Source organism: Berghia stephanieae, chromosome 3, assembly GCF_034508935.2.
Source record: "Berghia stephanieae isolate SIO BIC M18660-M18661 chromosome 3, UCSD_Bste_1.3, whole genome shotgun sequence".
Taxonomy (NCBI): Eukaryota; Metazoa; Mollusca; class Gastropoda; order Nudibranchia; family Aeolidiidae; genus Berghia; species Berghia stephanieae.
In genome coordinates this window covers 50,317,979-50,334,701 of record NC_088362.1, presented here as the reverse complement: position 1 = coordinate 50,334,701, position 16,723 = coordinate 50,317,979, and the positions used below count along the sequence as shown (strand labels likewise).

The window sequence follows — 16,723 nt, the reverse complement described above, 5'->3', positions numbered from 1 at the left end:
TGTAAATTGAAATTTGTCACTGATTTTAAAAAAAACACACAAAAAAACAAACAAACAAAAAACAAACAAAAAAGAAATCAACAACGAATAACAAAAAGTTATAACTCTTGTTTTCAGACCTACATGATTTTTATTTAAGAAAAGAATTTTGGTCCAGATAATACCAGCAATACACCAAAATCACTACCACATACTTACTTCCTCAACACATATGGCTTTCCAAAAAGGATGTTGTCTTTGAGGGTTGCATTGAGTATCCATGACTTTTGAGACACATAGGCCGTGCTTCCACCTAGTCTACATGACAAAAGAAAGGATATTCATAATGAAGGTCATCAATGATTTATAATATTCACATTATACTTCACACTAAACCAAATGCCATGTCATTAACATTCAGTATAATTTCCTTTCTATTTTACAAAGTCACTTTTTCAATACCACAAATTCTTTATGATCACATGATCACATATCAAAAGAGGGAGTTCTTAAACATGTTAACATTTAAGGCTTTTTCTTTTCGAATCATGGAAATCTGAAAATTCACGTGATGATACAATTTTGATCTATGTTAAAAATGAAACCGTTTCAATCAAATAATTCTTCAATGATTGAAATTTTGTAAATCATAATTATGACGACAATATTTTAAAATATCCCTCAAGTTTTCATGCAACATTTTGAAATAATAGGATCCGTGATATACATATACATATATATATAATAAAGCAGCACAGTGTTTATTTTCTATGGATAATTAACCAGATACCATCCCATCTTTTGAATACAAATGCAATAATCTTTAAATAATTTATGGTCTACGTCGTAAATACAAGCAGAAAATAAATGGTGCATGACTCGTTTTATAAATAATAAATCATGATAACAGATTTTATGTATTTTGACCTTTAAGTTTAAGTATCTGCAAACTAATACACTTTTTGAATGAGAAGCAATCCAAACCAGTACCTGGATTTATGTAGATTCCCTGACACCTGTGTCATTTCTCCCAACATGGCCGACAAAAGGGAAGATTTGCCTGAACCTACTTGACCTACTATCATTGTCAACTTGCCTGGAATACAACAAAGTAACAACAAAGTAATGTTGTCAGTTGTCATGTTGTTAATAAAAGTTAACTTTATATAATTACTATTAAAACAAGCCATTGATTCAATATTAAACAAATCATTATTCTCATAACAGGATTTCCACACCTATTCTTTAAAATATATTCAAAGTTTTTTCAGGGTTTTTCAAGGCTATTTTCATGGTTTTCAATGTTGTGCATGGCATACCTTTAAATCGTTAAAACTTACCTATAAACTCCAAGGTAAAAGAAAAATGAAACATTTTCATCTATAAAACAGTGATAATGATTACAACTGAGGATTTAATTGAAGCCAATTACATTAGTTTTACAACACTCTTGGTAAAAATGGAGAACAATGGTCAACTTCCATTTAATTAACAAGACAGATAATGTAACATTTCAGGTTTTCCCTTTGTCAATAAAACACAACAAATGAAACACTGGAGATGACGGAGAGACGAGAGAATGGCGTTGTTGAGGTAAATACACAAAAATAAGAATGGAATAAAGTTCAAAATCAACATTACACATTGCAAGGTAAAAATAAAAGTAGAACAAGGTGCCATCAGACAGAATGTCTCTTAGATATCTTCGTACTATTTCAAGGTACATGAATCCATAACCTTACAGTCATAAACAGGTAAACAAATCCTTCTAACAGACTTACTGGTAGGAATCTTAATACTTATGTCCTTTAGAACCGTTTCCTCTCCTGGCAAATCCCATGAGAAAAACCCAGCCTGAACGTCTATATAGCTGTGCATCTCTGACAGGTTTTGGTCATCTGCAATTACTGTGTCATCTTCATCCATGGAACGATTACTGCTGTGACGTTTACGTCTCGACTCTCCTGAATTAAAAATAAAGCATCTGATATCATCCATTGATTTATATGCACATTTATATAAAGCAATTCTAGTTTCACTCCTCTCCATTAACTTCACAATGCTAATAATGTTCCCCTTAAAAAAAAAATATGAGCTTTTATATAGAGCAATATCGACTAAATGTGCTCAAAGCATTTTACAAAGGGTCCCTGATCAACAGCAACGTGTAACATAAAAAACGAGACATGACACCTATAGGCGATAATACATTTTTTTTTCAGACAACACTATTAACGGCCAGGTACTCATTTTAGTCTTTTCTAAGGACTCAACTATGCGCCGAGCGAGGCTCGAACCCAGGACTTTCCGATCACAAGACCACATAGCTGCAATCAATATAATATAAATAATATTCCCCTTTAGCAGGACATATGTAACCAAATTTCCATTTCATACAATATAAGCATTATATCATTTGAACTTTCACTTTTATAATATTCTTCACTTCATATAGCCATGTACTCATTCAAACTTGAATCAAGCAAGGAAATGAGTTTCAAGTGTCTTACCCAAGGAAATAACACTTGGGCCAAGTTTATGATCGTCACGCTATTGGTAATTCACCATGATTACCACAGCTTGACTTTTTCACACACACAAAAAGTGTCAGTTCTATTCAGCTTGACATTAGTAAAACGCTTTTCTAAACAAAGAACCCCTAAAAACTGTTGTTTTTTTGTTTTTATTTAATCATCTGTGTAAAAGTTAGCACCTCTGTTTCCTAATCAGTTAGATGTCCAGTGCCATGTGACTACCCTGTCTTGCTTTATCACACTTTAAAGCAACACTGAGATTGTTAATGCCTGATGATTGGATGTATGGCAGCAAACTATGGTCCAGGTATTTTTTTTATATATATATATATATATATATATATATATATATATATATATATATATATATATATATATATATATATATATATATATATATATATTTTATATAAATATATACACCATTCCACTTGACTTGAGTGTGAAGAGTAAGTCTATTGGTAATATTGGATTATATAGGTCTGCTATAACAAAAAAAAGGGCACCAAATGGTTATTTGTACTAAATAAAATGGACATTTGATCAAGTATGACCATCTGTGAAAATAAATGAATTACAATTAAAAAGCGGTGGACATTTTTTTAAATTCGTGGAAATTTATTTATGTCCATCTAGAAGACCTCTCTAAAGCGAACACTCCATATCTAGAATAACTAAAAAGAAAAATGAATAAAAGACAGCATTCCACTATCCACACATTGAGGGGTAACATCGACCTCGTTCAAATACATACCCGATGTATGCAGGTGTCCCCCAAGAGCGGGTGCACTAGCTTTCCGATGTAGATTGTTGGAGTAACACTTCACATCCAACAATTCATTACTACTGGAAGCGTTCTCTGAGAGCAAGTTGGACACATGACCCAAGCTGTGGGCGCCCCCAACAGTGCTAGCTCCTCCTCTGAAAATGTCACCTGAGCCACTGTTGTGCCGTGAGTGAGTGGGTGTCAAAGGCATCTTAACACTGGCATTGGAGACGCTAAGACAGGACTTGTTCTCCAGGCTTTGGAGTTCTATGGCTGGCAGCTTGCCATCCAGGGATACCATAGAATCCAACTTGTCTGCCTGAAGGTGGTGAAGGAGAGGACATAATTTTATCAGTAAGACACGACATAATTTTATCAGTAAGTCAAGACATAATTTTATCACTAAGACACATTGGGTGATATTGTATCAATATATGATATAAAAAACCTGAAAACTAAGACTATCTACCTCTTCCTCCTCCACCACCATCACGATGATGATAATAATAATGTATTTATAGAAGCAAGGACAATGACTACTACTACTACTACTACTACTACTACTACTACTACTACTACTACTACTACTACTATAGTACTAATAATAATAATAATAATAATAATAATAATAATAATAATAATAATAATAATAATAATAATAATATAATAAAAACACTAATAATAATACAAATAATAATAATAATAAAAACAATGGTAATAATAATAATAATAATAATAATAATAATAATAATAATAATAATAATAATAATAATAATAATAATAATAATAATAATAATAATAATAATAATAATAAAAATAATACTCATCATATTTAATGTTGCTGTTATTATCATTGTTGTTGTTATCATTATCATTACTTTACTAAGTGGATAAAATATAAGGACAACAAGGCTACACCAACTTACAGTAGCGTGCCCCGATGCACCAGTAGAATCAAACCCAATGCTGCAAGATTTGGAAAAACTAGGCAGTGAGTCGTGGGACCTTCCCACCTCCTCTGCCAGTAAAAATGGCATCAGTCTTTTGGAGCTGACTCTTGCATTGGCAATGGTTGCTGACAGAAGTGTCATTATCTAGGGACAGAAATACAAAATTAATCTCTTAACTCTTTTAGCACCATTGGTCACACTGTGCGGCCACAGCAGAATCTGTGCTACTGGCCAATGGCCGCACAGTGCAGCTGGTCGTCAAGGGCAAAAACAATAATGTAATCCAATCCTACAATCAACAAAAGTACTATAAATTGAACCAATGGTATCATTTCTTTCATAAGAACATTCAATTGGCCCTAGGGGGGTATTTTAATTGAGATTTTGCGACGAATTCGAATGTTGCATTGTCTTAGCTTGTCATTCTCATGCTGCTTCAATCAGGTGTCAGCCATTTTGTGACAGAAATGTGAATATAGCCTCAGTGCTGAAAGTCTTAACTGTGGGACTGAATATCTTTCAAATCGTATTTTCTCCAAATTGTCGCTGTCACTGCTCTCTTAGTGAAAACAGTAAAATACGTATTTAAAAAATCAAAACTCCTTTTAAGGGTATTAAAGAGTTTTAGGTCAAATTATTTCTATTCTTTGGAAGGGATTACTTCTCCTTCTTCTTTCCCCCCATGATGTCTTGATGGCTGATGGTCAACAGGATGCAGGAATGCTGTGGTCTTCCCAAGCTCGTGCTGAGACCCATAGAGCTTCGACTTTAGTGTAGTCTTCTCAGACCAAATGGTCGCCTTTTGCTTATTGTTTGTACTTTATTTGTACAGTCCAGCAAAACATGTGTGGTATTCTGCTTCCCCTCTCCACATTCACAAATGTCTGTTTCTCTAATCTTATATGCTTTGAACATATGGAAGGATATTACTCAATAAAAATACTCCAAAATGACAAGAACAGAAAAGAAAAATTAGATTTTGTTATTTTAAGATGACCCAAATCTTATATTCTTGATTTTAAGTTTATTTCTTATAGTATCTAAACCACCCTGACAATATACCATTTTAGGGCGATGGGTCACATTTAGAGGATATTGTACAAAAGCTTGAGCTTTTATATCGCGCAATATCCACTAAATTTGCTCAAAGTGCTTTACAAAGGGTCCTGACCAACAGCAACAGGTAACATGTAGAACAAGACATGACACCTGTTAGGCGATATTACAATTTTTTCTGATAGAGACAACGCTGTCAATGGCAAGGTACTCATTTTGCACCTGAGTACAGTGAGAGAATGCGAGTAAAGAGACTTTTCCAAGGATTCAACTATGCACTGAGCGAGGCTCAAACCCAGGACCTTCCGATCCGAAAGCGAATGTCATACCATAGAACCACACAGCGGCACAATATATGCAATATAGAAGCTCACATTGTTTATTTTCTCTTGTGACATTTGAAAGGATTACGAGCTTTTGTCACAGACTCAAATAAGTCACTAATATAAAAAAGAATCCTGACCTGTAATGGACCTTGCAATAGATTGAGTAGAGCTAGGACTGACATAGCAGCTCCAGCTGCCAAAGGTTGATCTTCAAACACGGGATACAGCAGAAATGTCTGTAATGCAGTGAAATATACACAAATCACACTTTTGCAAAATAAACCTCTGAATAGCAATACAGTATTACCAATGCTTTATATATTAAATTTTGAATTTTGAAATGAAAAAATATGTACCCATTTTTCTTACTAGCCTACAAGGTAATAATCTTATTATAATGCCTATTTTTATGAACATGAAAATGGTAAAAAAATACAGATTGTATCTTGTCATAATGTAAGATGTTTTAAAAGGGCTAATTCAATAAAAGCTTACCATTAAGGTCCCAACCACAGGTGAGGCAATGCCTAAAAAGCCTGAAAAAGGAAATAATTTAATTGAATATTATAAAAATTGTACCTTATAATAAAAGCAGAGTGAAAATGATATAATTGTAATATCAAATTAGCAAAGTCACAGTGAAAATGCTGTATTGCATTAATACTTTCACTTTAACAGGATAAATCAAATTTCTTTAAAAGCATAATTTCTCTAATCATTCACCTGATTAAAATTCCAAGTAAGATTTTATCCATTTAAATGCAGCACCGCAGATTCCAAATTGGTTTTTCAATCAATGGATTAATATACGTTGATCAACGGTGTCAAAGGCTGCACTAAAGTCTAGCAATAAGAGTACAAAACATTTTCCTTTGTACATGAAATTGCAGTTGTCTAGCTCCAGATGGTTGATAACTTCTCACTAAATTCTCTCCAACAAACTATAAACTTTTAAGATTGCACATAGTATTGTGTATTTGTACGATTGATATGGCGGGTACAAATCTTGGCTTTTTTCTTAAACACATATTTTCAATTGATAAATCCTATGTTTACCGACATGACATTGGAAATTCACAAACGGAAGTCACCCCTTAGTTTCATGTGTCATATTATAATTTTCGTCTCTTATCGTGGGTTTTTTTTTCTTTACCATGAGTGCAGTGACAACAGTGTAATATGGCCTTTGAAGCCTGAGTTGCCTTGCTGTTACTGATCTCTTGGGGAAAACTATTACGTTTTTCGTCAAAACAGAATTTTTGAGTGTCAAAACAGCATAAGCTGCTGCTGTCATTTAGAAGCAAAAACCAAACCAGCAATAATGAGCCACCTACCGACAAAAGCCCTACAAATGACACAAGGCCACAAGTGATACAACTCCTTTCTACGAGTGGCGATGACAGAGTTAAAGAATCCTCTCTCCCAGGCCAACAATTTAATGGCTTTGATTCCCTGGATCATCTCGTTGATTTTCTTTACCCTCTTGTCAGACTCGATCTGGTCAGAAGAAAAAGAAATGCATTACACAGTGAGAGATGTTAATAGACAATTTTATGAACAACAACATGCAATAGTAGTTGAAGGGTGTAGTGTCTCATCTTATAACAAGGACAAGAAAGGTTGAGGGTGGTCACGAACTCCGAACTGGATGGATGATAATGATGAAAAGACTATAGCCTCAGTACAGAGATTTTGGCAACACAATTTGCGAACCACGATTTCAAAACGGTACTATGACGGGATGAACAAGGTGTTGGAAATTCAATTTTTAGTCTCAAACATCAAACCTAGAGTTCGTATTTCTTCATTATGGTGAAGAATAAATACTATCTTATTTCTAAATTAACTTTTTGGGGTACTATTCATCCTGACATAATACCATTTTGAGACGATGGGTCACATCTAAGCATATCACTCTTCTATTCTCAGGTGTGAGTAAATTAAGCAGCAACTGCAGTTACACAAAAGTCAGTACAAAAAAGGTATCTAACAGGAAATTGTACTGTATAATATGAAAAGCTGCTCCTAAATGTCTCCTATAAAGCATTAAAAAAAATTATGCAAGAAGAAGGGTTATAATAAATAGGGTTTAGATTATAAGAGTATTCTAAAATTCCCATCCAGACCCAGTCACAATATCCCTGCCAAAAGGCATTTACTCAAACTGGTAAAATATGAATATCAGTGCCTTTCAAGAAAAGGTGTGTATCCGTTTTCATGATGATATCACCATGGCATTCCTAGATTGCGTTAAAAAAAATATAATATTGCTCAATGATAAAAGCAAAAATGCCAGAAGCGGGGCTTGAACTCAAAACTCATGATCTACAGTGCAATGCCTTAGTCCCATCATCAATTTCTAACAATAACACTACAGAGATATGACAAATGAGATTTTAAAATATATGTTTCCTGCAAAAAGATGCAGTCATCAGTCTCTCCATTTCATCCAAAGATCCCAGGCAAGTCCCAAATTGGTCCTGGGCATAACCAAATGGTTCAGTTGTGTAGCAAAGGCCCAAGGCAATGTGGAATTGACAAATGTTAATAATGAATTCAATAGACAGAAAAAAGGGCCTATATAGAACTCCTCAGACCTCTCTCCCTATGAAGGAATCTTCTATTCTCCTTGTTCTTTTTATAACAGACTCTACTCCTCTTCACAATTATTAGTCGCTTATAATTGATTTTAAAAATAACAAACAACAACAACCTACCAGAATTTTCTTCTGCAATTTTGACATGAGGACCCCAAGTATATACATAACAGGAGCAGCCAGGATTACACACAAGCCTCCAATGAGAGCAGCAATACCCATCTTGTAGTACATCAATAACAGAGTAATCAGCACCTGAGATACAGTGTTAGAAAAGTAACATACATGACATGGCACTTACCTATTCGAATAATTTATATCTAAACAACTATATCTCTAGAACTTATAGTATTTTCCACCACCACTTGCAATCTGACTAGTTACTGTTTTTCGCACTGGTCTATACTGACAGATATAAAATGTCTTTAACAACCCATTCCCTTTGAATTGAAATTTGTTTTGGAGATATATTATCACTATTCCTGTTTAATACGAAAGGTTTTTTTTTATTCAATGTACTTTACAGAGCCATTAAGACAGGATAAACCATTGATATATCATCATGCCTACATTACATTGTAACACCAGTTTCACCAGTTATCACTTTTTAGTTTTTGAGATAAAAAAATATAAAGGTTTCAAGCAATTGGTGTATCTCATGGAGATATTGATAATTACAATCTTTAGAGTTCATAATCATATTTGTCCATTATGCATGAGAGGTGCGCAATTCTCCTATTTGATTAAAAGATGCCTGACATAAATTATTTTGATGTGCAACACTTCCAATTGTTAGAAACCTTTTGATTGTTGTTGATAAAATTAATTAAATTTCTTAAAGCTAAGACTGTGGTCTAAACTAGAAATATCTAGCCACTTACCTGCAAAGGGACAGCCCATAAATAATGAACAAAGAAATAGAGGTACATAATGAATGTGGAGTCAATAGACATGTGATTGATGATCTGTCCCTGAGTGGTAGAACCATTGGTGAGCACCAGGGTGGAGAGGCGCAATGCTTTGCTGTATACCATTGTCTGGAGGGAGTAAAGATAAAGTTGGGTTGACTTTAATAAGATGTTACTAGAGAGGCATTGCTTGAAACTTTCTCCACAGTAAAGTAGAAACCTGCACATCCTCTGGAATGCCTGGTCAAATAAATACCATTTAGCATCCTCAGAAGACTACTGCATTTCTCTATCTTTCAGGCTTCTCAATCGAGATGAAACCATTCACAGAAATAAAAATATTACCTCTGCGTTGACTTAAAAGAAAATGATAACCATTGCTTAACCGCGGAACACGCCTGCATATTACATGGAATTCCCCATTTAGTTTTGTTATTGGGATTCAAACAATAACAGTCAAATCATATTCTATTTCTTTTCTTTGTAACCATGTCAGTTTGAGCCCAAACATATTTTTCTTTATTATGTGATAATCAGCAATATTTCCTGTTTTTATTTATATAGATTTTACGCCAGTGCATTTTATTTTGAACATGACAAAAAAACTAACTATTTGAATAAAATATTAATTTCCTGAATTGAAAATATGTAACATGTATTATTGTTTTGAAATATTGAATTCCAAGTTTGAGATATGAATTGTAAAAAAATTGTACTAGTCGACAGCAATATTGAATTAGTAGTGATTATTCAAAAGTTCATCTAGGCATCGAACAGATTCTAGAAATTCTTGACAGTCATTTGAATGAATTGTGCAGTTTTTGAAGCATGCTATCAACAAAAACAAAAGACAGAAAAAAGAATCCCTGACAATTTTTGTACATGGATTACACATTGATGATTAATTTCAATATTCACTTTGACATCAATAATGATGGAACAAAAGAAACATTTTTTTTAAGGTTTAAAGATACTATGACAGATTAAATAAAGTTTAAAAAAGTGAAAATGGGAAAGCATTGAAATGGGATTTTAAGGAGACCTGTGAGGGTAACTATGACACAACACAATTTCAAAACTTGAGAGAGGACAATCAGCAATAAAAAAACAAAGGATCAACATTTCAAAGAGTAATGAGTTTCAGTCAACTAAAATACCTCAAAGTCAAAAATAAAACAAGATTTAGTAGGCTGCTAGTTTCGACTACACAATACAAAGTATCCAATAAAGATAAGTACCTGTATAGCTGTCCTCATCCTAACTCCCTCCCTGATAACCAGGTAGAAATGATTCTGTAGAAAAATGTGGTGTAAAAGAGTGCAGATGAGCAACACCACTGTCAGAATGTAGCCATTGCTGAAAAACGTGTCCACCTCCACATATGTGTGTGTCTGGAATATTAACAAGAGAAATCATGACAACCATATAAAATGATGATGATGATGACGACGACGACGAAGATGATGATGATGATGATGGAGGATGATGATAATGATGATGATGATGATGATGATGATGATGATGAGTTGAGGACAGATATATTGACATCATTGGGACTGTGATAAAGCGTCAATTTAAGCGTCATGTCAATATACGAGAAAGGGAAACAAATGGAAAATGCAAGAAAACCCCAAAGAGAAATCAATCTGGATGATTTTGTGGCCCTTAAAATGGTTGATTTTGAAATTAAGTTCATTTCACTCAATCGGACTCTAAAAAAGGCAGTTATTGTGGTCTGTCTCTGAAGGCCAGGATATTATTTTATAGACGGAAAAGTAGAAAACGGTAAGGGCTGCCTGAAGCCGGTGATCGTAAAATACTAACGAAAGAGTGAAAATGGAAAGGCTTCGTATGGGAACAAAACAGACCCTGTCTTCAGCACAAGCAATGACAATAAATAAGGAAGAGCTGTCAGGATGTTGTTGCGCTAACCAGTGTAGCGTCTTAATAGCTGCTATAGCGGCATGGCTGGAAATTGGTCTCAATGGTGCTCTCGCCACATCAGCAACAGCAATGGCATCAACTGAGACTTCAGTGCTGACCTCAATCACAATGTAGTCAGTCCTAAGTCGCTGTGTCAAGTGAAAATAATGAGCCACTGGAAAAAAAGGTTTCCAAGCTCTTGCTATTGTGGCTACCACTGCACAGGAGGCAGAGTTGCTTTTGGGTTTTTTTTTTGGTCTTTGTGGAAGTTAGCATGACAAAAGCAGTTTGAAATTGTTTCTGATGTTCTGTTCTTTACAATTGTTGAGAAAGTGTTATGCGGGATGTCATATTTTGCAGCGATATATTTCTTGCTGAGAAGTTTCCTGTCAAAGACAGCCAAGAGTTGAAGCCTGGTTTGGATAATGAGGGTTTACCAGCCAATAAACAGAGAATGAGAGGAGATAAGAGGTCTCAGTGTCATTAACAACTTTAGTCTTGGTACTGGACTGAGACCATAGTAGGATTGGCAAATTAGCCCTTGCAATGACATGTCAGGAAATGTCAGCCTCGTACATAGTGGGGTAATTGTAGGCAGAGTCTTTAGTTAGCCTGCAGGTTGAAAGCCAAGCAATATTGGGCATTCCGGCTAGGTGGGCTAGTGGCATGACCCTTGTCTTCAGACCGGAAGGTCCAGGGTTCCACTCCAGCTCGGAGTGGCACATAGTTGAGTCCTTGAAAAAGGCTTTTTACTCACATTCTTTCAACATACTCAGGTGCAAAATGGGTTCCTGGTCGTTAATATTGTTGTCTCTGTTAGAAAAATATTGTCATATTGCCTAACACATTTCATGTTTCATCCTCAATAACAAAAGCAACAACTTTTCACCGTATCGACTTCCTAGCCATTTGTTAATTGGTCCATAATCTGATAATATCATTGACTGTATTGGTCCCATTAATCACGGGATGTCTTTGGACATTGTAGATTTTTTAAAAACAACCAACTCACTCCCCTCAATGAAAGCATTAATTTCCACTCAAATTTTATATGTTCTTAAACAAGTAGAAACTAGACCAACGGTTACAAAACGGTACATCACGGTATACCAGATGTTTTTAAATGAAATTGTAATGAAACCTCAGGAATTTCTTGTGATAAGCAGGTTTCAACGAACGTATCACAAATCCTATTGTCCTCTTTGGGTATTGACTAGGTTGAGAAACTATAACAATTAAGCTTTTACAAGTGGAGTTAATATATACTCTGACCTGACATGGCGACAACAGTTTTCAGCCAAATAACAGTGCTAGAGCTTCATCTTGAAACATTGGTTTCATCACTCTTATTGCTTTCTGAGAAAAAATAATTATGCCTACAGATATGACCGGATCAATGATGGGGGAAGTTATGGTCTGATTGAAAAACATTCTCATCTTTAAAAGGGCTAATTGGTTGTTTATAAATTCGTAAAAGATAAATCTATACCTGATTGATCATATTCTTCAGAGAAGTACTTGACTTGTTTTTTGTGTCAATGGGGTCGTAAGTGTCATAGGCATAGTTTACAATCTCCTCGATGAGAAGGGGTCCCACAAAAGTCAAAAGGTCACCAAAAAACTTGAGGAACCCTGCAGCAAACATCATCTTCCATGACGCTTTCATCAGAACCTTCATCAGGGATGGTATACTCTTATTTTGATTGGCTTTGAACTGGTGTATGTGTGGAGAAATGAAAAAGAAAAAAAGGGATAGGGGGAGGACGGAAAATAATAATAAAAAGTATATGTAATAAAGTTTTCACATATAACGGGTCATAAGCAGAGCTTTAAACAATAACTTGAATTTATTTGAATTTTGAACATGTTTAAATGTGAGATCGGGGAAATTTGGCAATGATGTGAATCAAAATTTGTGTAAAAATTGTTTCAATCCTTTGATCTTGGAATAAAAATTCAAACAGAAAAATTGATGCATATGGAATTTTTTTTAATTGGTCACAATATGGTGTTTGTGTAATGCAACCCAGTTTTCTCAACTCTTGGCTGCTTAATATCATTTTCGCTGTGTGATTTTGCAGGAATACAAAAATAACAAAGCCATTTATAATGGAACAAAAGTCCTGACGTCTTGTAAATTCAAGTTCATATTGAGCTTAATCCAAGATTACATATTCCATTGGTATCAGCATATCTTAATAATCATCTACACTCAGCATTCCTATTAGGATGCTCATCTTCAATAAAAACTGGCAGCATTTTTATCAAAGCAAGTGAAATAAAAATCATACCAAAAGACACACATTACTCACCTTTTCTTCTTCGAAAATCATTTGTACTTGCTTGTATACTTTAGATGACCTTTCAGTCTGTCGAAAAATGAAAAAAATTAAATCTTCAATATACAATATATAAATATATAAGCAAAGAAATATATTATTATAAATAAATATATAAACAAATAAATAAATTACATCAAAATGAACATAAAGAAATCAATAAGTAGCCCATATATGGATTGGTCAATCTGCCTATTTGCAGAAACTAAACAGAGACAATGAAAAAAAATGTGCAAATGGCGATAATACTTTTATCCGCTCCTTACTTTAATATTCTCTTTATTATGTTTATCACAGAATTTGGCCATTGGTGATAATAAATCTTTTGAAAGAAATATAATCAAAACCTGTTCTTTTCAGAACAAAGCATTTCATATGTTGCAATCGACAGTTCTGCAGATATATATTTATATTTTTTTTTTTTTGCTTCCTTGTTAATTTGTAAAATAGACCTGAATTCATAAATGTAGCTCACAGCCAAAATAATATACAGCCTTTAAAATTTTTAAATAGTCAATTTAGTTGAAAGTAAAAAGACAAATTCCAGACTTGACCCATACTAATTGCTACGATTATATTCTTTAAACCAATTTTAAACCATGTGCACAGAAAATGGGAGGAAGAGGGGGCCAAAGGGGTTTAGTTGCTCCTTGTAGCTCAGGATCTGGTCTCTAAATTTAAAGATATCAGTTTGAAATTGAAGCACATAGAATTAATGGGTTTTTTCCACCAGAACTCAGCAATATGCGATTGGACTTGGAAATGGATGGTACATTCAGAGGCCTTCTTGGCTATAGAAAATAAAGAAGCGGCCATTGGTCTCAAAAATGAATGGCTATCACAAATGATCCTAGTGGGCTGATTATAGAAGATATTGATTCAACGAAATTCTACTTAAGTAAAAGTGACATGCCACGATTATCGTAAAAGAGTGGTGAATATAGAAAGAAAAAAAAGAATAACTTACAAATATTAAATAAAACTCTCATTCCTTTAGTAAAATGGTTATGAGATTAGTGAGCGATGGATGGAACAAAATTTTACCTTTTTAGTAACAAATCAATAGACCAACAAGAAAAATCATACCTGTGGCAATTTCCCCAGGTCTTTGGTATTGAGGGGTCGTCTAAAACCTTTGATGAGTAAATCATTGACCCACCAATACACAGCTTTGGACATGAAGTTGACATATGGCTGGAGGAATCGTGTGTTTTCAAGATCAGCAGGAGGACGTTTTCTCCTACTTTTCTTGAAAAATGAATATCTCTGTTAAAAAATAGTGACAAATAGAAGAAAAAAATAAACAAGTCTTAAGAAATTGTCTTGTATATAACTTATAAGCTAGATTATATATAAAACTAAGACTTTCACAAATTATTAAGTAAGCTCCCCATCCAAAAACTCTACTCTAACCCAAAACGCACAAAACAATGGCAGATAAATTAACTGTTATTAATTTTGTAAAAGGAATGCTGCAAAATCAAAAGTACTTTCTATTACAACAGTAATAACTGACTTATTTCCCCCAATGAATGTTTACTGTAGTTAGACTGAACAATTTTCTGATCAACAATTTGAATTCATTTTGTCCAATATAAAATGCTGGGGGAATAATGTGTATTATAACATATTCAATGAACAGCAAATATATTAGTATCTAATAAAAAAAATAGTATGTCAGTTGTAACTTACTTGGCATCGTAAAACATTCAGCTCAATCACCAACAGCAGTATGTACAGGACAATGTCAAGAATGACTAGCCACACTTTAAGATGCCTCAACACAAACTCATTACGATACATGGAAATTGCTTTCAGGCACTTCAAGATGACTGCCAAAGGCCAATAAAACAGAAGAACTAGCAAAAATCTGGGTGAGTTCCACATTTCAACATTGTGGTAAAATACAATACTAAGAAAGGTACCAACAAATGCCATACACGGAGGTACAAAAGCGTGGTAGTTTGTGGAATCATCACTATCATTGACATCGCTTAAAATGCCTTCAACAATTTCCAAGGCTGTGACAATGAGAAGTGCTAAGGTGCAGATCCACCTCAGGTCGTGGCCTTGATAATGCACCCATGTCTTCACTTTTAATTTACCGATGACTGAGTGGTTCCACACCGTGAGAATGAAGATAGAAACAAGTTGTAGAACAGCGTGTGGGATGATGTTCAGCACATCCACGTAACACTCATTTTGTATGACTCCATCCTCCACACTCATAGCATCCGACTTTGTTCCGCAAAACCCCATGGTGAGTTGCTGATCAGGAACTGAAACAATCAGCAGTGTCAGGTATGGAGATATGTATGCATCTTAAAAATCTGTAATAAAAGGACAAGAATAAGAAATATAATAACAACAACAATAATATTATCAATAACAATGATGATCACAATGACAATGATAAAAACAATAGTCGAGACACGACGTCTGGCTGGTATGGCAGTTGGCCGCCTTCTGCAAGTGATTAGAAGAGCACAAAATATGGCATTACAAAAGAGATTTTTCGCCTTGAAATTATTATTATAGTAAATGTGCGGCTATGTGGTCTTGTGGTATGATATTCGCTTTCGGATCAGAAGCATAGTTGAGTCCTTGGAAAATGCTCTTTGCTCACATTCTCTCACCATTCTTAGGTGTAAAATGAGTACCTGGCCGTTAACAGAGTTGTCTCTGCCTGACAAAAATTGTAATTTCACCTTGCAGGCGTTATGTCTCGTTCTGCATGTTACTGTTGCTGTTGGTCACAGACTATTTGTAAAGCACTTTGAGCACATTTAATTCATTTAAAGGATACTACTCTATATAAAAGCTCAACTCTTTTAAAGATGCTTTATATAATACAGAAAAGAATGGCTTCTCAGTGATATTAAAATATCATCTGATTGACAATGATAGAGAGAAGTTTCCTACTCTATTTATGACAGTCCCACCACCTGGCCAACCGTTTATTAAAGCTCACGTCTACGTCAGATTATTTTCAAGAGACATATATATTTTGAACATTTTAACCGCTTCCTTTTCCCCCTCATAAACAATGATTCCACTCAGATTTGAAGTAATGTCTTGGGCTTGTTTTATATTGAAGTTATATACAACCTGACCTTGAGGTTAGGCTGGCCCTGGGTGAATAATATCTTTAGATAGGGTTACGTTAAAAAAAAAAGTGGTCTCTGAAAAAAAAAAAAAAAAAAAAGAAAAACAAAACAAAACTGTTCCAAGTCCATTGCGAGTGTTTATAAACAGGTCTGATAACCCAAATGTTAGGGCTCATTCTTGTCATGGATCAAACCCCGATCAAACCCAAAATATCCTCCTTCATGACAAATTAAACCC

The 16,723-nt window shown here is 34.4% G+C and overlaps 1 protein-coding gene across 2 annotated transcripts in view; it reads right to left on the bottom strand.

Moving 5' to 3' along the window:
• The window catches only part of LOC144967935 (ATP-binding cassette sub-family C member 9-like), a 46,484-nt gene that overhangs the window by 29,053 nt on the left and 708 nt on the right, over positions 1 to 16,723 (bottom strand). For both annotated transcript variants that reach the window (XM_078905727.1, XM_078905726.1), the window contains exons 2-16: positions 15,071 to 15,708; positions 14,465 to 14,644; positions 13,352 to 13,408; positions 12,529 to 12,753; positions 10,355 to 10,507; positions 9,090 to 9,245; positions 8,329 to 8,463; positions 6,946 to 7,108; positions 6,107 to 6,147; positions 5,749 to 5,847; positions 4,206 to 4,373; positions 3,268 to 3,598; positions 1,761 to 1,943; positions 970 to 1,075; positions 199 to 297 (exon numbers count right to left, since the gene is read on the bottom strand). In XM_078905727.1, the coding sequence (XP_078761853.1) occupies positions 199 to 297; positions 970 to 1,075; positions 1,761 to 1,943; positions 3,268 to 3,598; positions 4,206 to 4,373; positions 5,749 to 5,847; positions 6,107 to 6,147; positions 6,946 to 7,108; positions 8,329 to 8,463; positions 9,090 to 9,245; positions 10,355 to 10,507; positions 12,529 to 12,753; positions 13,352 to 13,408; positions 14,465 to 14,644; positions 15,071 to 15,637 (2,663 nt within the window). In that variant the 5' untranslated portion in view covers positions 15,638 to 15,708. The remainder of the gene's footprint in view (positions 1 to 198; positions 298 to 969; positions 1,076 to 1,760; positions 1,944 to 3,267; positions 3,599 to 4,205; positions 4,374 to 5,748; positions 5,848 to 6,106; positions 6,148 to 6,945; positions 7,109 to 8,328; positions 8,464 to 9,089; positions 9,246 to 10,354; positions 10,508 to 12,528; positions 12,754 to 13,351; positions 13,409 to 14,464; positions 14,645 to 15,070; positions 15,709 to 16,723) is intronic.